Here is a 25,471-nt window from a genome sequence, read left to right as displayed (position 1 = left end):
TCATGTATGTCATATATGTCCTGATGAATTGAAAATGGGGGACCCTGATGTACTGTAAACAAGACGAAAGTCTTTCTCTGGTCTGCATCCCCTTAACAATTGTGTGTATTGAGCTGTACTGTATTGTACCCATTCTGCAATCTGTTAATAAAGTTTTCAATCAATCAATCAATGTGTGTGTGTGTGTGTGTGTGTGTGTGTGTGTGTGTGTGTGTGTGTGTGTGTGTGTGTGTGTGTGTGTGTGTGTGTGTGTGTGTGTGTGTGTGTGTGTGTGTGTGTGTGTGTGTGTGTGTGTGTGTGTGTGCGTGCGCGTGTGTGTTGGGGGAGGGGGAGTGTAAAGGAGAAGTGATCATTCTCACTGAGGTGGATATAATGCTCTCCCTCCCTCCTGTGACAAAGGGCTGACTAGCTAGCAGGTCCCAGTGTTCAGTTGACAACCAAACCAAGCCATGACCTGATGGTGTACAAACATATTCCCTGTAAAGGAACGATGCTTCAGAAATGTAACCCCTCGGATAAGGTGTGAACATGGATACTCTCAGCAGACTCACTGCTCCGGCCACTGCAACGTTTCGGTAAGCACCTTCCTATTGCTTTGGCACAATGTGTGCGTTTCCACACATTTGACAATTATTTTTAAAAGAAAAGTTGAAAATAATTTTGAAAAATGTAAATTAATTTTGATGAATATGATACAGAACTGTGACTACACTTCTAAGCCTTCTTTTGATGACGGATGTGATAGTCTCGCTCACACTCTGTTCTGCATGCCCCCAAAAATCTGAACAATAAAAGACAATTAGTATGTTATGACAAAGCATTGGCCCATACAACTGATCAGATTGTGTTCATTCAAATCTAAAATGCCGGTACATACCATAAATGTGAATTGGGAAGAGTAGAGATATTGGAGAGCGACAGACTAACGTGGATGTCAGAGTAATTACATGTCTCAAATCCGCCTCCCTCTACCTCCCAGTCACTGTAATTGCATAGTAGGGGGTTTCTGTGTCTGTGTGTATCTTTTCACTTATTATTATATGTGTGAGCTACAATGGCAACAGCCCTTACTTGTCCAGCACCATTGCTTCCACTCCAGCTGCTGCACAGATCAATACACGATTAACATTAAGATAAGATTGTTTTTGAGGATGTTTGTGTATTATTTTAAAGGATCAATCCATGTTTTGTTTTTAGTTCTTCTTTACCATATCAATGTGGGGTATATTAATGTACATTCTTGAAGAGTTTGACATGTAGATGGAAAATACAGTATTTGGAACCTTCTTAACTTTACAACACATGCCTCACATTCACCCATTCACTCACACATTCACACACTGACGGCGGAGGCGACCATGCAAGGTGCCAACCCCAAGCAGTTAGGGGTTAAGTGTCTTGCTCAAGGACACTTTGACATGCTGCTGGGGTGAGTGGGAATCGAACCAGGAACCTTCCGATTACCAGACGACTGCTCTACCTCCTGAGCCACTGTCGCCCCACTATAACTTGGAATGAACCTTTTATAGCCAGAATATACAGTGAATACAATCAGAAACATATTTCACCTGTTGTCTAGTGTTAGTCCTCGTTTAAAGAGCTCATTCAATCAATGAGAGAGTGAAAACACATCTCCATTGCTATTCAATCCATTTGTTTACGTTTGGACCGCTGGTGCTAAACGCCCTGCTTTTATTTACTGCTTGGGTTTGCATACTGTAACTACTAAGTATGTTAACAAAGATAATCAAATGTTTTCCAGGCAGCTTCAGAAAATGGTTCTGGGCGTCAAGAAGAATGATAGCGGCGGCTTCCTAGATAAACTAAGAAGGTGACATTGTAAAATATGTGTATATATTTCTTTGTGTAATACCCTTGTAGATTACTTGGAATAGCTTCAGTCTGAGAGGTGTGATACAGCATAGAATACAGCGTGTGCCTAATAAATACAGCTCAGTTAATTTAGCACACAGCACACTCATGGGGATATTAACAGCACAGAAAAGGGGATTTTGTGGTAGAAAGTGGCAATTCCTTTTTCTTGGCAGCTCGAAACACACGTGCAACTTCAAAATAACTGTGAAAAACTGAAAATAGACAGTCACTAGAAAAGACTTTACCAGATGGCTGGTGTTCTCACACTTTCCTTTCCTGGAGGCACATAAGGATACATAAGGCCACTCAACTACTCTGTGCCTGACTCATAATAGCCATCTACTAACTATCGAGTTGCAAATATGATGTGCTTTTACAGTAATCATTTGGCTGATGAGATGAGATGATCTATGAAAATGAGGGAGTTAGAACATATAGGAGGGGTGATTTCACTGTAAGATTTGTTCAAATCTAAATGAAGAAATATCTAAAATCATCATTCACATCATGAATGAATGGTTTCGTGACAACATGTTTACAAAGTCAAATCATGTAATTCGTTGGCTGATGTTTTTGTCCCATGTTTCTCTGTGCTGCATAGACTCAAAAGCAAACCATGTCCAAAAGTGCCGGCCAGAGACTATCAAGGTAAGAATCCTCACTTTTAACTGTTTCAGGATTTAAATCTTTGAATGAAATGTCACATATTCAGTGTCAAGGCCACTGGCCATGACAATATCACCTGCAGAGACTCAGCAGCCGCCATCACCCCAGTCATCACCCACATAATAAACCTCTCCATAAAACAGGGATACGTCCCCAAAGACTTCAAAATTGCGAGAGTGACCCCCCTGCACAAAAAAGGCAGCAAATTAGACCCAGGCAACTACCGCCCTGGCATTCTTATCTCCATCTCCAAAGTCATGGGAGAAATAGTCTACGAACAGGTCGAAAAGTACCTTGCGGAAAGAAGCTAATCTACGAATTCCAATCTGGCTTCAGAACATCCCACTCTACTGACACATGCCTTCTCTATTTGAACGACCACATCAAACAAGAGGTGGACGTGCGTGCGTGCGTGCAAGAAGAGTGTGAAAGACTGTGATTCGCCCTCTCTCCTGTTGTAAATTAAAAAAATAAAAACAGTTTATAGATGAATAGTTTCAATATTGCATAGCAGAGTACGCCTTAAATAATATTTTAATCATTATATATACCCCATGTCAGTTGAAACAAGAAAAAACAAACACAATGCAAGTTAGCTAGTGCAGCTCCATCTTAGCCTCCCAAACAATAGAGGCCTTGCAAGGAATAGTTGTGTAATTCTGTCTTCCACCATGGCTGCCTGTAACATAGCAACCATTTAGTACATGGCAAAGGAAGAGACAACGGTTGTCATGTGAAAAATACCAGTTGCTATGCATTGATATGAGAAATATCTCAACAAAACATAATCATTTGGTGTCTTATTACTGGATTGTGTAAACAACTCACAGTAGAATAGTAATATCATGCTTTCCAGTGTTGCACAGAAATTAGGCATTTTATTTTGAAAGTGGTTACCAATGGATACAGGCAGCCATGCTGGAAGAAAGAGAACCACGCAAATATTCCGTGCAAGGCCTCTATTGAAGTGAATGGGGTCCCGTTTCTTTAGAGTTCCAAAACGTGCATAGAATTACCATAAAGTTTCTTGACACGGCTTGTGCAGCATTAATCAAGTGTTTTATAGTAAAACAATTGCACTTTGAGTCCATCTGTAAGTAGCACAGCAAGTCCTCATTGAAATTCTGACTTAGCAAGAGAATGAAAAGTGGGTTAGAATCAACCATGTACAAAATGTGAAATACCATAGGCACATAACTAAGGCTACGGTTAGACTGACTGATGTTTTCGTTTCGTTTTGAAGATGAGTTTCGCTTTTCCAGCTCGCAACGTAGTGGCAGTTAGACGAGTTAAGGCCTCTACATGCTACAGCAACTTCAAAGCAACTGCACCACAACATCGACAAAGCAACGGTGTTGTAGACACTCTGCCTTTATGCTTCTGCAACATCGACGCGCAAAGTTAGTTTAACTAAAGTTAGTTTAGGTTTGCGTTAATGTTAGATAATGTACAAAATAAACGTATTTCCGGTGCTTTTAGACGTCGCTCTTTTATTTTGAAATCCCCCGACCGGAAGTGTTATAGTGTCTGTTGCTAGCAGCTTAACTTCTGTCGCCCGTTTCTGTGCTTTTCGAGCTAACGTTACCGTAACGTCATTCGTTTCCAATGGAGAGGAGAGAAAGACCTCGGCTCATGCAGCTCAAACTACCTGTTGGAATAAATTAATTGATTGATGTTTAACTTGTCCCTGTGTGTGTCCAGTCATTTCGACTAGCAAACGTTGTATTTAACGTTACCTCAGGATACCATTGTATTTAGTTGGTTAGCTATGTAGCTAATGTGGATAGCATTTTGTATAGCATCAATGCTAGCTGGCTGGCTACAGCTTTATTTACTAAATTATGGAGGCTTTTTAATCGTCAAGGTAAGATAGGATTTGTCATGATCAACTGAAGGCGTATGCTATGAAACAATATGTGCTTGGGTTTTCAGAAAAAGGCCAGCTATGACGCAAATTATTTAGCTAATATTGATAGCATAGCTTGCTGGCTACAACAATGGCGGATGGTATTCCTCGCTGCGGGACCAATATTATTCTATGACAGCCCCGCCCCCATTCACTACCAACCAATCACTGCTACGCAATATCAACGCAACGGCTGTTTAGGTTAGATTTGGGGGACATGTACGCAACGTCCTCGCAACACAGTCTACAAGACCCTCTAAATTAAACAACCGCGTTGAAATCGCGCCGATGTTGTGTTGCAGTTGCTTTGAAGTTGCTGTAGCATGTAGAGGCCTTTAGACATTCGTTTTGCAACCTGAGCACTTTCGTTTGCCTCCTGAGCACAGTGATGTAGTACAATGCCAAAGCAGTAGGTGGCAGTAGGTGGCGAACATGAAGGCAATTTTCAACCAATCAGAACTTGAATGAGGACACTCCACATCCTGTTCAAAATCTCAAAAGCCACCATCTTTAAATGCCTCCGCGAGCCATTTTAGCCAATGAAGCATTATTTTTCAGCAAGAAATAAAGTGCAATAAACAAAAACGGATACATTCACTGTGTGTTCTGCCTCATTTGTTGATGATTTGTTGATGAAACAAAACTAACATCAACACAAGTGACCACCATGAGCGGATAGTTTAGTCTAAAAAAAGATTGCAGATGTTGTTAGCTACATGCTAACGTGAATGGAATATGCCATTATAACAGTATAGCATTGTGGCTAGCAGCTAACGTTAGCTCACGTCAGTTAGCCAGCCAGCACCAAACTGATATCAGGAGCTATCAGTAGCTATATAACATTAGAGACAACGCCTCGTGTATTAAACAAAGGTGAATAGATGACTGGGCCATTTTGTTTAATGCTTGTTAAGATTGAAAGAGGAGCTCTGAGCTAACAGGGTCTGATAGCTAACGTTAGCCAGCTGCTCATGCAATCGTTAATGCTAGCAGAATGAATGGATGTAAACTTTATTTAACATATTGCAGAATGGGTACAATACAATACGGCTCAATACAAACAATTGTTAAGGGAATGCAGACTGTTGTAGCTTGGACTGGGGTCCTTATAACAATAACTTGACAACACATGGTAGCTGCAGCTATAGCTCTGTTGTCACCGGACGTTGGTGAGGGCACGCAGATGTTGGTATTTACTGCGCATGGGCGTTGAGCAACAACGGCTCCGCGCAGATTACACAACACGTTGTCGGCGAGTTTTGGCGAGTATCCAAAACGGAAACACAATTTCAGCGTTTTCAGTAGGGCCAAAACGGCATTTCTATCTAACAGGGACAGCAAACGTATTCAAAACGTATTCAAAACGAAAACAAAAACAGTCTGTGTAACCATGGCCTAAGATTCCCCTTTGGCTGATGAGTAGGTGTTTTGATCCATATACCCTGGGTTTGAAACGTCCAGCCTGTTTTAAAAACACAGACAATATAAAAGCTGAATAATATTGAGACAGGAAGTGATGTTTTCAAAGTTGTCATGCTGCTCTACCTCATTGTTCTGATACAGTATGTGACATTTCTCATTCAACACAGTATACATGGCCACTGCTTTGTGTGTATTGTATTGTCTTGCAACAGGAAGGCTATATTTGGCCATGAGTCAATGCGAGAGACTTCCTTTTTTATTTCGAATTAAGGGGCAAACGTGGCAAGCTACGTTTTGCGAAGCCAGCCTACTACCTGCCTACCCTACCCTATAGATGAGGAGGCGTGGCCCACTGAATTCTCATGTTGAGTCACTGAACCAGATGACCACATCTAAAAGTGATCTTTTTGCTTCTATAGGAGATGACGTGGATAGCGACGAAGAGTGGTCCGGAGCAGAATTTGTAAGTTGAATGAAAACATTTTCCCAAGGTCAATCAGCATTATGACAGTTTTATTTTTAATAAATATCGTAAAACCTTTAACTGCTTTGGTTTCAAACAATCCACAATCGAGACGCCTGCATTAAATATGAGAATCCTCTTTATACCTCAGGAAAGTGACACTTACGAGGACCCAATGGATGACATGGATGACTATGAACCTCCCCCGAGTCACAACGTCTTCACCCCCACACCCTCCAACTCCTTCCAGAGGGGGGAGTATGTAGGTCAGTGACCCCCCCCCCCCTTCCCCACACACACTTTGCACTGTTTTTTTAGCTACAAAGAGCATCAGATGATCCTGATGACGGTTTGTTTAATTAACCTCCTGAACTTGGCATTTGGCATGTGCACTTGCTGCATATAAATTCATAGCAAATTGGGTCCAAAAAAACGTTATCAAAAGAAGAATGATTTCCAAAGAGCTTGAATAATACAGGTGTGCCTATGACTTTTCTATATGGTAATTGACACATATTTACAACACATCTGGTGTGCTTATAAGATGGTCAGGCGAGAATAACATGAATGTCTATGGTGCATGTACTATTGAAATAACCATAGCTTGCTCAATTTTCAACCGATTTTCAAACGGTTTGGTTTGTTATAAACGTCAGAGATCATTCTGCATACTTATAATGGACTTTCATATGAAAATAATTTCAACATGTCCAAGCATCCTGAATCATAGCCACGTTAATAACGTTTGTAATAATCCAAACCGTTTGTAAATCGGTTGATCATTGAGCAAGCTATGGTTATTGCAATAGTACATGCACCATAGACATTCATGTTATGAGTGGGCGTGCTGCCTGTGACAAGATGGCCACCGGTGAACTACGCTGGAGACTCCGCCTTGCTGGGCTTGCACCATCTAGTAATATATATCTATGCGCTGTTCTTCAACAATCCATGACAAACAGAGCGTGACACAGAGGAGTGCTGCTGCGTTATGCAAACACTGACATCCTGCTTCTGCTTCTCCTTTCCAGACAGCTGCCGCCACAAGCCCAGCCAGCCGCCCAGGAAGCCCATCTGCCCGGCCAAGGCCACCAAACCACCGCCGCCCCCCGAACCCAGACCGATGGATGACGATGATGATGTAATACAACTTACCGCTTACCTTACCACAACAGACAGCATTGCGCTTTGTATGTGGACAGTATAAAGAAACCCTCTGTTCTCACATCTGTTGTCTTTGTAGGAAGATTATGTCAATCCAAACAGTGATGAGAACTACATAAGGCCTATGGAGAAACCTTGTCCTAGTAAGATATACATGAATTAATCCATTAGACCAGTATGGATTAGAAACATTTCAGTATTTCAAAATGTGTAATATTATTGTTGTTGTTGTTGACATCAATGACACTCTCCCTAGATCATCTGATGCAGGGCAGGACCAGGGCAGTGAAGACCAGTCCTTTAGCATCCAAACGTGTAACAGAGCGCACACATAGTTCTGGTAGGTAAAAAAACAGCCCGGCATTGTTTGGGGTTATGGAGGTTCCAAAAAGCGTATTTTCCAGGTATAGTTTGTGACGAGTCGGTGGTGTTCAGGCTCGACACGGTTCAAAACAAACAAATTCAAATGTCCACACAAGCACAATTTCAATAAATAAAAGATAGTTATTGAATAGAAGCACAACAGTCCGATGGGCAATTAGAGTAGTCGGATAACAGTCCAGGGTCAAAACATGTATCAGGCCCTCGTACAAAAAGGGAATGTTCAATACTCAGGGTTTGTCTTCCGGTCCAGGGTCAGTTTCACAAGGGGGTTTCTCAGCCAGTCTAGGGTCCAGTACCACGAACACCTTCTCGCTTTCTCCTCTCCTTACAACTACCTCTCACCTCACAAACTCCGTATATCGCTCTCTCTCTCTGCACTCTGCTCCTTCCTCACCTCCACTCAACACTACTCTGTCTTTCCTAGGGTTTTATGTTATGTGTGTCTGGTGTGTGTGTGTGTGTGTGTGTGGGGGATGTGGGTGATCACGTGGTGCACAGGTGTGTTCTATCAGTCCTAATCAGCTCCCTAATTGACTATCCTCTGCCCATGGCAGTAGTATCTCCCTTCCTCCACGTAGCCATGGAACGGGGGATGATATCTGCCACAAGTTGTACAAAGATCTATGTGAATATAGCTAAAATATGTACGGCCAAATACATTCTGAATTGGGACTTTTAAGTAATGATTTGTTATTAATCAGGCAATATTACAGCGATCATACTAAGTGTAATACCAGCTGGCAGGGACACTGGTACCTTTCTAACTGCAGTTAAAAGTTTCACTAAGGATCTGTTGGAATATCTGTAGGCAACTGCACATTCCTCGACCATCACCCTCAACCCGAGGGCCCCTCAAGGTTTGTGTTCCGAGCGCCCTACTGTGTGGCCAGACATGACTCCAACCTCCTCCACACAACTATATGGTGGGCCTGGTCTCTGCCAGGTATGGGAGGGCCTAACTAGAGGTGGAGAACCTAATCCTGTGGTGCCAGGAGGACAGCCTCTCCCTGAACATCAGCGAAACTAAGGATGGTGGACTTCAGGAGGAAACAGTTGATGAACTACAACCCCCTACAGGACACCAGTGGAGAGAGTGAGGAACTACAACCCCCTACAGGACACCAGTGGAGATATAACCCCTACACCAGTGGAGAGTGAGAAGCCTCAGGTACCTTGGTGTACACGCATTTCTGCGGATCTGGTCTACTCACGTCGCCAGCGTGGTGAAGAAGGCATCGCCTTCTTATCTGGGGAAGTTCAGATTGGACCCCCCAGGATACTTCAGAACTTTCACACCTATTTGCATCTATAGAGAGCATCCTGTCAGGGAACAGCTGGTATACGGGAACAGCACCTCCCAGGACCTGCAGGACAGTGGTTCGGTCAACCAAGTGCACCATCGGAGGTGAACTCCGTACCCATCAGGACATCTATACATATACTATATATATATATATACTACTATATATACTATATATCTATATAGCCACAACACTGGTTAATAAACTACCCTCCCACTCAGGACATTTTGGGGTAGAACCATAGGCGGCGGGTGAGCTTGACATTAGGGAAGGCTATAGTATTATTAGAATGGACCTCGCGTGGAGCGGGAACATTTTTTCCTTTTTTTTTGGTTGCACGCAAATTATGCTGTCCAGGTTCTGATTTCATATACACACACACTACTAGGCTACTACCGCGAGCCCCACTCATTTCATATAGTGCAAATTAAGTGTTCAAATGAAGGCATCCAATAATATATTAACCATTGTCTTACCTTAATGCAGATAAATGCGACGTTTCGTCTTGGTGAGAAAGACCGTTCACAACTTGAATCACAAGGGCGGCACGGTGGTGTAGTGGTTAACACTGTCGCCTCACAGCAAGAAGGTCCAGGGTTCGAATCCCGCTTGGGGACCAGGATTCCATGATGCCAGTTACCCAGGTGGGGTATCTCCCAGGCCTTTCTGTGTGGAGTTTGCATGTTCTCCCCGTGCTCGCAAGGGTTTCCCCCCCGATAAGATAAACCCAATGGAAAAACATGCACAACAACAAGATCGCTAACGCTGTGGCGTCCTTGACGAAGACGGACAGGAGCACTTGGATTGGTCCCCTGGCGCGGCTCACGTTGCGCCTGTCTGCTCCCGGCTGCCATTGGGGGGGAAGGACGACGGGATGGGTTAATCGCAGATACGAATTGCATGCATGCATCGCATGTGTGCCAATTGATGACCTCGGAGCAGGTCCTAAATTATTATTATTATTATTATTATTATTAATGAAGTGAACGTTTTTCGTAATTTAGATCTCATCATGCTTTGAAAACAATGTACATACAGTAGCTCTAAAAAGTTTCCACGATTTGATGAACTCGGGCTCTCATCATGTCCTCTTAGAGCAAGCCCTGTATGGCAAGATAAAACAACATACAGCCTCAGGTGATCCGTAGTTATGCCCAGGGCCAGCCCGGTGCAGCTTCTAAATTACTTTGTTTATGCCTTGGAAAAATACTGTATTTTGCTTTTTGAAATTTGACTCAAAATAGTGCGCTGGTGTTCGCTACAAAGCGATCGGCGGGCTGAAATTCAGAACACAGATGTTTGCTTACTGCGGCCTGCGGGATCAGGATGATCATGTGAATGATGTGATTGGCTACATTATTTAACCTGAGCCTATGCGTGATTGGTTACTGCCTGTACCTGGAATGTTAAACGCTGCCACCGATTGACACCTTCGTCGTTGACACCTCGGCCAGCCGGCTGCAGCACAAGACACACACAATAGCCAGCAGCCTGCGCAGATATTATATACATTTCAAGATTCCGAGCATAATATTCTGGGTAGGCATAGCCCCCCCTAGCCTATATATACCCACCGCCTATGGGTAGAACACATCCTAGCCTACTACAAAAACCTAGGGGTCCGCAAAGATGATTTCAAACTTGAAATGGTAACTGTAACTGAGGGGTACAATTCCCTGACTGTATTGAGAGTATGGTATTATTAAACCACTACTTAGTTATGTACTTTAATTACTGGCCATACAGTACATGAATATATCTGGTGAACACCCACACAAGAATACGGCAATGACACATAAAGTTCTAGTTAGAGGGATTTATTATTATTAGAGCAGCAACGGTAGGTTACAGATTGAGAATTATACTTGCGCTTGTAAGGCGAAGAACACTTAAAGTAGGTCAAGAGCGTAAGTCCATGAGAATAGTAAGATGGGTATAACTGACGCCACCTGTAGCATAGCAATTACATAAGGCACACTAGTAGTCAGCTGGAGACACTGGGGGGTTCCCTCCGGTTGTAAGCCGGCAGGGTAGAGGAATGTTCGGGTGCAAAGTCTGGGTCAACGAGGAATAAAGAAGCTCCAGCTACGGGAGTCGGTACACATTACTCCCTTGATCGGCAGACAAAGCAACAGCTATAATCCAGTATGCCCGACAGCATGGATGAAAGCTAGCCAGCCTCTGGTCCTAGAGGCGGGCTCGAGGGTGCTCCTCACAGGGGTAGATCCCACACGACAGTGGGGTAGACGGTTCTCTGCTCCAGCAGCCACGGTACCAAAGCAATATAATCCAGCCGGAAAAGGCTCTGCATTCGCCGGTGTAGGTTCTCCGGTGTACATATCCAACGGTTCTCGTCTAGGACTCCTCGGGTGGTGGCGCGAGTTTAGGCCGCCCAGCCTGGATAAGTGCACTAGCTATAGGTACGACGAACCGGTGGTAATGCTGGTCACTGTAGAACGGTAGCCGCACGATACACTATAAATAATAGACTATTACTTCACAATAGAATAAGTCGAACTCGACGATACGGCGTTAAACTCTGACACTTTAGCTATATATTCGCACGCGGTTCTCAAGGCTCTATTCAGGGGCAAAGGGGCCCACTTCACGGCACGTTGTATCGTGGTGAAGGCTTCAACGTTTAGGATACTCTACTGCTGTATCCACCTGCGACGTATTTATACGTAAGGTGAATAATCTAGTGCCAACCTCAGTTCTGTCTCGTATTACTGCGCAAACCTGGACATGTTGAGACATGCCTTGGCGTTGCCTTTGAACTTGCCATTGGGGGTATGGTCGTTGGCGCCTAGGGGTCGCTGTCCAATAGGAGAACGAATATTATGGTCTGGTTTGTACCCAGGTAAAGGGATATTCCGTGTATATATACAAAGAATATACAAGGGATATCAAACGATATACAAATATTATACAAGGGATCTCAAGCAGTAAATATATATATTCGGTTTAATCTGACCCTTTGTAACAGCCGCCTCCTAATTAGTCCGCACCTAATTAGATAAAGCAAAGACAGATTAATCGTCTTGTCAACTACTCAATGTCTGTTGTGGGGAGTAGGGCAATCTACAAAGTCAGTGGGTCATGATCGTCATCAAGGGAGTCAGGGAGCCTTGGCAACTCTATCAGCCTCGCCACGGGTCGGGTGTGGCGGTGAGGCAGGTCGGCCCTCCTGGGTATACTGGGCTGTGCTTGGCTGTGTCTCCACATCCTCCGTCTGTTCCTCTTGTTTGGTCTGTACCCCGTCTGAGGAGGGGCCGGTTCCGGCCGCCCCATCAAGGAGTCGCTTGGGGTGCTGGGTTCGAGGTCAGCTACGTCGCTTGGAGCGCAGCTGAGGGGGGTGGAGTTCGGAACTCCCTCTTCTTGGGCCCACGGTTCTCTCACAGGCCTCTCGTCTAATGTCAATAGCCTCTCAACGGGCTGTACGGGAGAGTGGCCTGTGTCGCTCACCTTTGTGTGCAGGCAGCGTGTAGACGTGGGTTGACTGTCAAGTTCGTAGAGGGGGCCCTGGAGCGTCCACCCCAGTCGGGTCTGAACCGCGACTGGGCATCCTTTGGGTCCGATGTGGGTCGCCTCAATTGGGAGGTCCGCGTGGTCGGAGCCTATAAGCAGGGTCGGTGTGGCGCCGTCGATAAGCGGTATAGGTACTCTGCGTAGGTGCTCGTACTTCGCCATCAGCTGTGGGATGGGGTAGGTGTACTGTGACAGGCCTATGTCGTGGCTGGTGAAGACGTTGGTGATGCTATACTGCTTCTCGGGCTGGTCCACCGCTGCTATCTTGAAGGAGACATTTTCACCCTTTTTTTTTTTTTTTTATCCACTTTTTCTCCCATTTTTCCATATTTTCTCCCATCCCAATTTCGTATCATCCAATTCAACCCTCCCCTGTCACGAACGCTGTTTCTTGCCTCCCACAAGCCGGCTGCAATGTGGACTAAGTCATACATAGCACAAGTCCCCTCCGGTACTTGAGGTAACAGCAGTCGCATCTTTTCACCTGCGCAGCTCGATCTCTCAGTGTCGAGGAGTAACGCGTGGGAGGCTCACGCTGCCCCCGACACTTCCTGATTCTACTGCGCAGGCGCACCAACCGACTTGTAGGAGTCGCTTGTTCACAACGTTCGATCCCCACCCTTCAGTTTTCCCTCCCCGTAATACGGCCAATGTGTATTACTGCGGACGACCAGCCAAACTGAAAAACAATGTGGAGAGCTGGATTCGAACACGCAAATCCTAGCGTCTCCACACTGGTGGCGAGTGCCTTGCCCACTACACCACCTAGCCGCCCCACATTTTCACCCTTTATGGTCTTCTGGTCTCTTCTAATGGTACGGATTGTCATTGTTCCTTTGGCACCCAGCAGACCCAGCCGGGCTGCGGCGGATGCGAGGAGGAGAGTCTTTTCAGACCCATCGTCTAGGACGGCGTAAGTGTCCAGGACCTTGTCCTCGTAGCTCAGGAGCACTCTGACCACTTTGATGAGCACTCGGGGGGTCCCGCTATGCTGGTCTATGTGGAGCACTCCTGTTGGTGGGTTGCCTTGGATCTTCTGGAGTGGTGCCGACTCGCGGTCGTCCGAGTAGCACCGTGACTCCCAGTGTCTGCTGTAGCAGTCGGTACACCAGGGGGCGGTCTGGTGGATCTTCGGTACTGGTGCCACCGCCTCGGCCTGATACATCACCGTGATGGGCCCACTTTGTTGTCCTGGCGGACGCTTGTTGATGTCATGCAGGACCTCCAAGTGGGCGCCGTCACACTTGCTGCATTTCTTCTTTAAACGGCACTCAGCTGCCATATGGCTGCGCGCGCAGCGGAAGCAGCGGCGGTTGGCTTTGATCCACTGACTCACCTCGTCCGTGGTCAGCTTCTTGAAAGTGTCACATTGATACAGCCGATGTTCCTGTTCACAGTACTGGCATTCAATCTTCCACTCCCCTTTGGTCAGGGGGTTGCTGTGGTTCTCGTGCTGCGGCACTGACTCGGCCTGGTGCATAACAGTCACTGACCGGCGGTTATCATTAGATCCCCGAGGTCCATCTCTTGGGCTTGGTCCACTCCACACGAACGTGTCCAGTCGTAGGCTGCTGACCTCCCTGGCGAGGAAATCAGCTAGGTCTAGGAGGGATGCCTCTGGGCCGTTGGGGTCGCGGTGGTCTCTCTGCCGCCGAAAACACTCTTGGCGGGCTGGAGGGAGCTTCTCTAGTATTCGTTCCACATTAGAGTTAGCATATAGTTCATGTATCCCTTTTTCCTTTTGGGACCCCAGCATCCCTACCAGGGATTGTACCTTGATAGAGAGGTCATCCAATGCTCTATTGTCTTTGGCTGGGGGGAGACGATCAATATTCCTTATTTCTTGTATCACGTAGTCCCATATGCGTCCATAACGCTGGTCGAGGGCCACTAGAGCCGCGGAGTATGGGGTGCTTGAGTTGGAATATGCCAGTGCTATATTATGCGCTCTGGGCACCTTGAGGTGCTTGAGGAGGATGGCATATTTGTACGACTCATCGGGGACGTCGGACATCATAGTCTCCAAGCACATCCGTAATTCCGTGTACTGTGCTCTGTCCTCGCGCGTAAAGTCTGGGAACGTCGGTGTGCCAAGGTACGATGCCATGGATGGCTGGCACATTGGTGAGCGTAGGGGAAGGGGCCTCCTGGGCGCGTCTCCCCGTACGCGTTGTCGTGGGTTGGTACTTGGTGGGTACCAGGGGCCGGGTACCCAGGTGCTGTTCCTCGGTGCTGACTGTACGTCAAACTCACCCGTGAGTTGGGTCGGGGGTTTGTAGTGCAGTGACTCGGGGCTGACGTCGGGGCTGTACTGGGCCTCCTGGTCCAGAGTACGTTGCTGCTGGTCGGGGCTGTACTGGGCCTCCTGGTCCAGAGTACGTTGCTGCTGGTCGGCTTGACATTCCTCCTCTTCCTCTTCCTCTGCTAGGTCCTGGAGTCTTCTAGTCAGTCTCTCGGCTACGTAGGCCGGTTCTTCCCGGTGGCTGGGTCTCGTGTGGACCGGTCGGGGAGGGGGGTCGGAGACGTAGACAGGATCCTCTTGTTGGCCGGGTCCCGGGTCGCTTCGTCGGGTAGGGGAAGGTGCCCTAGACCCTTGTCGTGATGATCTCCGGGAGCTCCGTGCGGAGCGAGGGGGTGTCGCCATGGCAATCAATTGTTCTATCATCTGCGCCTGCAGCCGGTCGCGCTCTGCTTCGCGCTGGGCATGGGCGGCGTCGCGCTGTGCTTCGCGCTGGGTATTGGCGGTGTCGCGCTGTGCATTGGCGGCGTCGCGCTGTGCATTGGCGCTGGCATGGGCGGCGTCGCGCTGTGCATTGGCGGCGGCGCGCTGTGCATCGGCGCGGCCTCTTTCAATGTTCTCTTCCGTCTGAAGGCGTCTGGTCTCCAGTCTTATGCGGTCGTCTTCACTCCTTTGTTGCGCCTGGAAGCGCTCTCGCTCGGTTGCAGCGTGTTCTCGTTCACTAAGGGCTTGCGCTTCGAGTTGCGCGTGAAGGCGCTCTCGTTGGTCTGCAGATTGTTCGCGCTCGCTCGTCTGTTGAGCCTGGAGGCGCTCTCTTTCCATGGTAGAGTGTTCGCGCTCACTAAGCGTCTGTGCTTGAAGTCGATCGCGTTCACTCTGAAGTCGATCGCGTTCGGTGGAGGCTGCCAGGGTGGCGATGAATGCCTGCGCCAGCATCTGGTCCGCCTCGCTGGGGGATGACACTGACGGAGGTGATCGGCTTCTGACAGTGCTCGTTGGAGATCTGTTCTCTGGGCGCGCCTCGAGATCCATCTCCTGGGCGCGCTTCTCTTCTCTTGGTTGCGTGTCGGGTTCTGTCCCCGGAGCGCTTTCTTTATCCTGGAGCTCTCCGGGGACTCTCCCGGTGACGTTGTCTGGAGGTATAGTCTGGTCATGTCCCACCTGGTCCCCCCCGTGAGCTGAGTCAGTTTGGTCTGAATCCACTGGGGTCTCTACTGGTCGGGTCGCCTGGTCGGTAGGATTTGACATGCTTTGACTATCCGCTTTATCCGCATTTAACGTCTGTTTAAAGCTAGGTATTAGACTGACAGCGTAGTCCTCTAGATAGGGAGGTGGCTGACGTCTGCGCTGCGGGCATTCTAGCTTGGGAGAGCCGCTTGGGGAGTGTTCACCGCTGGCCATGGTTAATATCAATATTATATTAGATATTACACTGATACCCTCCGGCTCGAAGGACCAATTGTAACTGAGGGGTACAATTCCCTGACTGTATTGAGAGTATGGTATTATTAAACCACTACTTAGTTATGTACTTTAATTACTGGCCATACAGTACATGAATATATCTGGTGAACACCCACACAAGAATACGGCAATGACACATAAAGTTCTAGTTAGAGGGATTTATTATTATTAGAGCAGCAACGGTAGGTTACAGATTGAGAATTATACTTGCGCTTGTAAGGCGAAGAACACTTAAAGTAGGTCAAGAGCGTAAGTCCATGAGAATAGTAAGATGGGTATAACTGACGCCACCTGTAGCATAGCAATTACATAAGGCACACTAGTAGTCAGCTGGAGACACTGGGGGGTTCCCTCCGGTTGTAAGCCGGCAGGGTAGAGGAATGTTCGGGTGCAAAGTCTGGGTCAACGAGGAATAAAGAAGCTCCAGCTACGGGAGTCGGTACACATTACTCCCTTGATCGGCAGACAAAGCAACAGCTATAATCCAGTATGCCCGACAGCATGGATGAAAGCTAGCCAGCCTCTGGTCCTAGAGGCGGGCTCGAGGGTGCTCCTCACAGGGGTAGATCCCACACGACAGTGGGGTAGACGGTTCTCTGCTCCAGCAGCCACGGTACCAAAGCAATATAATCCAGCCGGAAAAGGCTCTGCATTCGCCGGTGTAGGTTCTCCGGTGTACATATCCAACGGTTCTCATCTAGGACTCCTCGGGTGGTGGCGCGAGTTTAGGCCGCCCAGCCTGGATAAGTGCACTAGCTATAGGTACGACGAACCGGTGGTAATGCTGGTCACTGTAGAACGGTAGCCGCACGATACACTATAAATAATAGACTATTACTTCACAATAGAATAAGTCGAACTCGACGATACGGCGTTAAACTCTGACACTTTAGCTATATATTCGCACGCGGTTCTCAAGGCTCTATTCAGGGGCAAAGGGGCCCACTTCACGGCACGTTGTATCGTGGTGAAGGCTTCAACGTTTAGGATACTCTACTGCTGTATCCACCTGCGACGTATTTATACGTAAGGTGAATAATCTAGTGCCAACCTCAGTTCTGTCTCGTATTACTGCGCAAACCTGGACATGTTGAGACATGCCTTGGCGTTGCCTTTGAACTTGCCATTGGGGGTATGGTCGTTGGCGCCTAGTGGTCGCTGTCCAATAGGAGAACGAATATTATGGTCTGGTTTGAACCCAGGTAAAGGGATATACCGTGTATATATACAAAGAATATACAAGGGATATCAAACGATATACAAATATTATACAAGGGATCTCAAGCAGTAAATATATATATTCGGTTTAATCTGACCCTTTGTAACAGTAACAACAGTTGAGGTACTCAAAAAACTGAGCGCCCTCCAACCTAACAAGGCCACTGGCCATGACAATATCCCCTCCAAATTCCTCAAGAGACTCAGCAGCCGCCATCACCCTAGTCATCACACATAATAAACCTCTCCATAAAACAGGGACACGTCCCCAAAGACTTCAAAACTGCGAGAGTGACCCCCCTGCACAAAAAAGGCAGCAAATTAGACCCAGGCAACTACCGTCCTGTTTCTATTCTTACCTCCATCTCGAAAGTCATGGAAAAGATTGTATACGAACAGGTCAAAATGTACCTCGCGGAAAAAAATCGAATCTAAGAATCCCAATCTGGCTTCAGAACATCCCACTCCACTGACACATGCCTTCTCTATTTGAACGACCACATCAAACAAGAGGTGGCCATGGGCAAATACTGCAGCATGATCATGCTGGACCTCCAAAAGGCTTTCGACACTGTCAATCACTCCATTCTGAAGCTAAAAGCAATTGGTTTTGATAGTTCATCAGTGAGCTGGATGCAATCCTACCTGGAGGGGAGAGAACAGATGGTGGAGGTAAACGGTACACTACCCCCCCTCCCTCCCTCCCAGTGAGCTGTGGTGTTCCACAAGGAAGCATACTAGGACTGTTACTGTTCCTAATTTATGCAAATGTCTTGTTCCTGTTCGCGGACGACTCAGCCCTGCTGGTCTCTGACAGGGACAAGTTGCAGGTTGAAAAAGCCCTCAGCTCTGAACTCGGCAGAATCTGCACCTGGCTCGCTGATAACAAACTATCATTACACCTGGGTAAAACAGAGTCCATTCTCTTTGGATCAAATAACAAACTCAGCAAGACCAACGGCTTCTCTGTTACAGTGGGTGACAATATTGTCACATGGAAAGATGAAATTACATACCTGGGTTCCATCCTAGAGGCAAATGTTTTCTTTTCTTTTTTATCCACTTTTTCTCCTTTTTCTCCCATCCCAATTTAGTCGTGCCAATTCCCCCCTCCCCTGTCTTGATAGTTGCTCGCATGCGCCCCCCACTGGTCGGTCGTAGGGAGGGTTGAAGATATCACATGTCCCCTCCGATACATGCAGAGTCAGCCAGCCACTTCTTTTCACCTGCCAGCGCGGACTCATTGGCGAGGTGTAACGTGTGGGAGGCTCACACTACCCTCACCATCTCCCTTCCTCGCTGTGCAGGCGCCCTGACCGACCTGTAGGAGTCGCTGTTTACAACGACCAGATTACCACCCATCGACTCCCCTCCCGCTGACTCTGCCAATTGAGTCAGTATGACGGCCGGCCAAGCCGGAGGCAACGCTGACAGCCGGATTCGATACCGGTGTCTCACGCGTTGGTGTCGAGCGCTTAGACCATTGCGCCACCCAGCCGCCAAGGCAAATCTTTTCTGTGACAAAATGGCAACCAATGTAATAAAAAAAAGTCAACCAACGAACTAGATTCTTGGTACCGGATCTCCTCTCTGGTAAACAAGAATACCCTGAAGACTGAGGTGGCTGGGTGGCGCAGCGGACATTGCACTCGTCACCAACGCAAGAGACACCGGGTTCGTATCCGGCTGTCGGCATTGCCTCTGGCTTGGGCCAGCCGTCATACTAACTCAATTGGCAGAGTTAGCGGGTGGAAGTCGATGCACAGCAGAGACAGGAAATGGTGGGGGTAGTGTGAGCCTCCCACACGTTACACCTCGCCAATGAGAGTCCGCGCTGGCAGGTGAAAAGATGTGACAGTCTGCCTCCTCGTGTATCGGAGGGGACACGTGATGCAAAGCTTCCATCCTCCCTACAACCGTGGGGGGCATATGCAAGCAACGTTCAAGACAGGGGAGGGGAGAATTGGCACAGCGAAATTGGGATGGGAGAAAAATAGAAAAAGAGGAGAAAAAGTGGACAAAAAAAAATACCCTGAAGACTCTAACAGGAGCATTCATTCAAGGGTACTACGACTATGCTTGCACCTCATGGTAACAAAGCACCTCAAAGGCACTAAAAATAAGATTACAAACATCACAAAACGGTCAGACTACTGCTTGACCTTACTCCTAAAACCCACCTCACCCCTTCCCATTTTGACAACCTAGGATGGCTTAGAGTAGACGACAGAGTACAGCAACTTGCAATGTGCCTGGTCTACAAGATACACTACACCAGTGTTTCTCAACTGGTGGGTCGCAACCCAAAAGTGGGCCGCGGGGCCATTTTGAGTGGGATGTGTGTGCAAAAAAAATAAAAAGTAAAAAGATTTAAATAAAAATTCAATTATTTTTTTTTATATATAGCCTACTTTTTCTTTGCACTACCTATCTCTGTGAAAGTGGCTTCTCAGCTCTGGTCCAGCTGAAGACAAAGAAGAGGAACAGATTGGACATTGAGCATGACCTCAGAGTTGCTTTGTCTACCATCACCCCAGACTTTGAGACTCTTGTCAGGAGCAAACAACATCCCCAGTTATCCCATTAGTTCCCTGGGATGTTAAGCTAAGAAGTCTGCTAAGAAGGATATATTATTTATTATTATTATTATTATTATTATTATTATTATTATTATTATTATTATTATTATTATTATTATTATTATTATTATTATTATTTAATTTCATTGTTTTTAGCCCTAGTTGCACTTTTGTTGCAACCCCAGTTATCCCATTAGTTCCCCCAAACTTACTGTCGGTCTGTTATGTTAAGCTAAGAAGTCTGCTAAGAAGCATATATTATTTATTATTATTATTATTATTATTTTATTTCATTGGGTTTTTAGCCCTAGTTGCACTTTTGTTGCAACCGCAGTTATCCCATTAGTTCCCCCAAACGTAGGTCTGTTATGTTAAGCTAAGAAATCTGCTAAGAAGCATATATTATTTATTATTATTTTATTTCATTGGGTTTTTAGCCCTAGATGCACTTTTGTTGCACTTTTTTGTGTTTATTTCATTTTTTTAACAGTGCATGAAAGATTGTGTATTACTGCAAAAAAAATAAAAAATTGGAAATAAATGATAGTGGTTAAAAAATGTGGGTCGCGACTTAATGACTAAGGAAAATGTTGGGTCCCGAGGCTAGACCAGTTGAGAACCACTGCATTACACCACTAAGGTACCCATGTACATGTCGAAATACTTCCCAAGGGTCAGTGAATACCACGACCACAACACCAGAGGGAGTTCCACAAATCATGTTCAACCCAGATTCAGCTCAAACAAGGGACTAAACATGTTTCGCAATTATGCCACATCAATGTGGAACACCCTACCCACAGCCATAAAAGAATGTGAATCCCTACTCATCTTCAAAACCGCTCTCAAAGAGCACCTACGGGAGGCTGCAATTCAAAACTGGCCCTTGTAAATGTCCAACCCCGCCCCCACACCCAACCCCCTCCAATGTAGTTTCTTCCCCCTCAAATGTATATACTCTTTTAGAAACTCTGTCTCTTAAACAGCACTGTATATTTGTATATTATCTTGTATGTCATAAATGTCTGGATGTAACAGTACTGTTTATCTGTATGTCATAAATGTTATGATGAATTGAAAATGGGGGACCCTGCATGTAAACAAGACGAAAGTCTTTCTCTGGTCTGCATCCCCTTAACAATTGTGTGTATTGAGCCGTACTGTATTGTACCCATTCTGCAATCTGTTAATAAAGTTTTCAATCAATCGATCAATCAATCAGCATGTAGTTTCAATCAATCAATCAATCAATAGCTGGAGGCTTTCTGTCATTCTCATGAAGCTCTGGGGCGCCATCTAGTGGATGGTGTATTGAATGTTCCCCAGTGACCAACAACATAACACAATAGGTATTGAACAGTTGGGTATTTTTCCTCTAGGCCCAAGTACAAACTCTGAGGAGGATCTACTAGTAATACCGGAAACCAAGCCAAGAGAGTAAGTACTACATGCAGTTTCCTATAATTAGTGTGTAATTCATTCATTGTTTGTCACCATTAAACCGTGGTTTACTGTATGTCTCATATTACACCCACACATTTCCGGATTTATATATATACATTTTTATTTTCTTATTTTAGCAAATCACCAACACCAGCTTTCAGGCCGGTATGAGACTTTTTTTTTCTTCAGAATTTTCTTGTTCAAAATTACTCATGATTACCTTACTTCACTAGGTGTATTTCTCTTATATCTGATCTGATTAGACGGTCTCATTACAGAGGCCAGACTTGAAACACAAGGAATCTGAAGGTAAGCATCTATATACACACACACACAACACAGCACAGCGATGACGTAGTTTCTGATTGAGGGTATGTGCGGGTTTCCACAGGCCCGGCCATGCACACAAGACACAGCAGCCAGAAGCCTTCCTCCACAGTACCTTTCATGGATTTCAAACAACCAAAGTAAGAAACACAACAAGCCACTGAAATGAGGGTATTTGACATTTAAACACAGGCACCATACTGTGTATTTACCATCGTCTTGTCTGTGGTACCCCCTGCAGGATCCCTCTACCTCAGTTGTTTACTTCGCACAGTAAGTAGACATCTAACTCATCACTTATTATTGGCTTAGAGTAGGTAGACGAGAGAACCCTCTCTCCACAGACGTACTATAATCACCTTGGCCAAAACAGTGACTCTTGACTCGATAAGAAAATCATGGTTTGACTTTAAATGAAAGGGATTCCTTCATAAAGAATTCATACAGTAGATTCATCATTGTATTATTTAAGTATAAGATGACACTATTATGGTGAATTATACAGTCGTACAGCCAGATTGGTAATCCACGTGTCACCTCTCACCTGCCATCCCAGGACAAACTCACAGAGGAAGAGCGGCTGAAAATGGGTCACCACCAGACACAGAAAAGGTTGTCAAGCTTAATGCAGAGTACATTTCTCAACAGTGTTTGGAGACTGTTTACACAGTACATAGAGAGTGATGGCTTGAATACTTAATGTATGTTTTCCCAGGAGGCAGATCTCTCCCAAAAACCCTGGTATGCCAGCGCCTGCGATCGCAAGACTGCCGAGGACACGTTGATCCGGTCAGACAAGGTGAGAAGATCCATAGATCAGAGGACAACACCGACTTGGAACAAGACAACAAGTACTCAGATGTACTGGAGTAGAAGTGAGAGTATCTCTCCAAAAAAGTACAAAATCACAAACATGTATGAATGCATCCAATATCGCCCCCCCCCCCCCCCCCCCCCCAAATTAACGGACTGATCTATGTTCTATGACTATGTTCTTTGCTAATATTTTGATCAGTTACTATAACACCAATAATCTGGAATAGTCCCTTTTTAATAATAATGTGAGTGAGTTATATGCAGAAAAACGGGTTGCGTGTTTGTTTTTACTGACAGCTCTCATTGTACTCGACCAATGACCAATTTTTTTTACTTGTACTAATAAAAACTAAACTAAGTAAATACTTGAAAAATATACTCATGTACGTGCTTTTAAAACTACTCAAAAAGTCGCCTTGAAACAACTACTCACTTACAATGACAATATGCAAGGTGTCGGTTTTCGCCTCTGGTTATTAAATGGTCACACAATGACCATCAAATCTGCACAAATTATGTTTCTGGCAATAAAAAACAAATTACCAAGCAACATTCAAAAAAAATTCACGGCTAGAGAGAGTGTTTATAATTGTAGAGGGACATTAGCTTTAAAGCAACCTACGGTACGTACAACTCAAAAAGTATGTGCATTGCAGACAGTTTGTGGGGTATCACTCTGGAATGGTCTGGATGCGAATATAAAATTAAGCTAAAATATCAATACATTTAAAGGTAGCTATAAACAAGCACTTATGGACACATATAAGAGAGAGGAGCTTGAGCAGTAATGTGACCCTATTATTTTTTCTCATTTGGATATATAAAAAACTGTAGGCTACTTTTATTTTATTTTTTATTATTTGTTATATTATTTTTATTTTTATTAAATTATAATGTCAAATATTGTAAGGAAGGGGCAGGGCTTGATAAGTTGTTTTACTTCCCCCTGTTCCTTCTCGAACACTTATTGTATGGAAATAGTCTTTGACTATTTACCTTTTTGTTTTTTAAACTTGTTTTATGTTTCTATGTTCGAGACAAATAAAAATCAAATCAAATCAAGTAGTTGGTTTATTATAGCCGTTATAGCCCGTAAAATCAGACCCGCTCAAACCATTGGCTTACACTTAAGGTCCCACGAGTTCAGTCTGAACTTGGCATGTCTGCCTTTTGTTTTTGATGCACCAGCTTCCTGGAACGATCTTCAATCTCACACCAAAAAACAATACTCTACTATTATGGACAATTTAAAAACACGATCACAAACCTCCCTACTTCAGTAACATTTTTAATACAATTTTGTTTTTTCTTCTTTCCACCTGTTGTCCTCCCATTTGTGCACATTTCTCCCCTCTTATATGTACTTGAATTGTTTGAATTTGTAATCTCAACAGCATTGCAAATGAGAGAAGCTCAATGTTAATTTTTAGATAAAATAATAGTAATTTAATCAAACAATGAAAAGTGTCAAGAGTTTGACGGCGGGCTCTCTCTTTTGTCTTTAGGACGGTTCGTTCCTAGTGAGGAAGAGCTCTGGACAGAACAGCAGGCAGCCCTACACTCTGGTGGTGTTCTACAACAGCAGAGTCTACAACATCCCAGTGCGCTACATCCCGAGGTCACAGCAGTACGCTCTCGGGAGGGAGAAGGAGGGAGAGGAGGTACAGGAGATGATGACTCACGATGACTGGTTTTACTAGGTGAAAGTAGTCCACGCGCAGCGGCTCTCAAACATTATTCACGTCAAGGAGGAACCACAAATGAATAAGCCCTTAGGCCGTGGATTTCCGTTTTTAATTAAGATCATGTTCCAGGGATCTACATCCGAGAAGATATTTGTTGTCAGATATGATTTAGTCAAGAATTCAATAAGAATTCCATGTCTTTACAATAAGTAGTGAGAGTGAAACAACTGATCAAGTCACTCTTGTACATTCTTTTAATGGGCTATCTTCTAGTGAATAAAGTGAAATCAAACTATTCCTCATTTTGGTGAGGACCTTTGAGAACCACTGGTTAGCAGCATCTAGGCTGCAATTTCCTGATATCAGAGGGAAGAACAGGGTTGTCTGGGTTCAGGGCTCATGGATCGTATAAATCTCTGTGCGATCTCCAGACCAGAGCCCTTAAAAACACATACTCATTATCTCAAAGGCAAGACTAACTCTACTCTTCAAGAGGTCAACTGGTCTCAGAGGGCCGATGACTCACTGACGGTCCTCTCTTTTCCTCAGCTTTTCAGCAGCGTCTCCCACATTATCGAGAACCACCAATGGAGTCCCTTGGTCCTGATCGATGGCCAGAGCAATACCAAGGACGCTACCAAGCTGTGTTACCCTGTGAGACCTTGAGATATTCACGGATGAACGTTCACTGTTCCATCTCACACAACTGGGTCTATTGTCGAGTGCACCGCTCACACAATTATGATGCTGTTCCCTGCCTCCTGCAAAGCGAACAGCGCCGACTCCCTCACTCAAACTAATTCGTTTCTCATGAGCAGTATGACATACTGTCAAATGTTCCTTATAACTGGAATTTATTCTGAAAACAGCACAGCCATGGTGATTAAAGGGTGCGGCTGTTGCATTGGGCAGCAAGTTGTGGAATAAATGGTTTATCATGTTAGAAATATTTGTGTGGGGGAGGGGTAGCCTTAATTGAACCATGTGTAGC

At 45.4% G+C, this 25,471-nt stretch overlaps 1 protein-coding gene across 2 annotated transcripts; it reads left to right on the top strand.

Annotated features, from left to right (window-relative positions):
- The first annotated feature begins 454 nt into the window (after positions 1–454).
- blnk (B cell linker) lies at positions 455–25,464 on the top strand. Of its 2 annotated transcripts, none has more exons than XM_084321787.1 (17): positions 455–575; positions 1,763–1,831; positions 2,477–2,523; positions 6,289–6,332; positions 6,484–6,598; positions 7,364–7,473; positions 7,576–7,639; positions 7,753–7,836; positions 21,589–21,646; positions 21,790–21,817; positions 21,931–21,961; positions 22,044–22,119; positions 22,221–22,252; positions 22,536–22,591; positions 22,695–22,778; positions 24,301–24,456; positions 25,030–25,464. In XM_084321787.1, exons 1-17 carry the CDS (start codon positions 529–531, stop codon positions 25,144–25,146), a joined length of 1,218 nt encoding a protein of 405 aa, XP_084177913.1. In that variant the 5' UTR covers positions 455–528; the 3' UTR covers positions 25,147–25,464. The 2 variants fall into 2 exon arrangements, with proteins under 2 accessions (XP_084177913.1, XP_084177914.1); XM_084321788.1 differs by having other exon boundaries at positions 24,301–24,495; positions 25,030–25,129.
- The last annotated feature ends 7 nt before the right edge of the window (positions 25,465–25,471 follow it).

Source organism: Notolepis coatsorum (assembly GCF_963971535.1).
Source record: "Notolepis coatsorum genome assembly, chromosome: 9".
Taxonomy (NCBI): domain Eukaryota; kingdom Metazoa; phylum Chordata; class Actinopteri; order Aulopiformes; family Paralepididae; genus Notolepis; species Notolepis coatsorum.
This window is presented reverse-complemented; position numbering and strand designations above follow the sequence as displayed.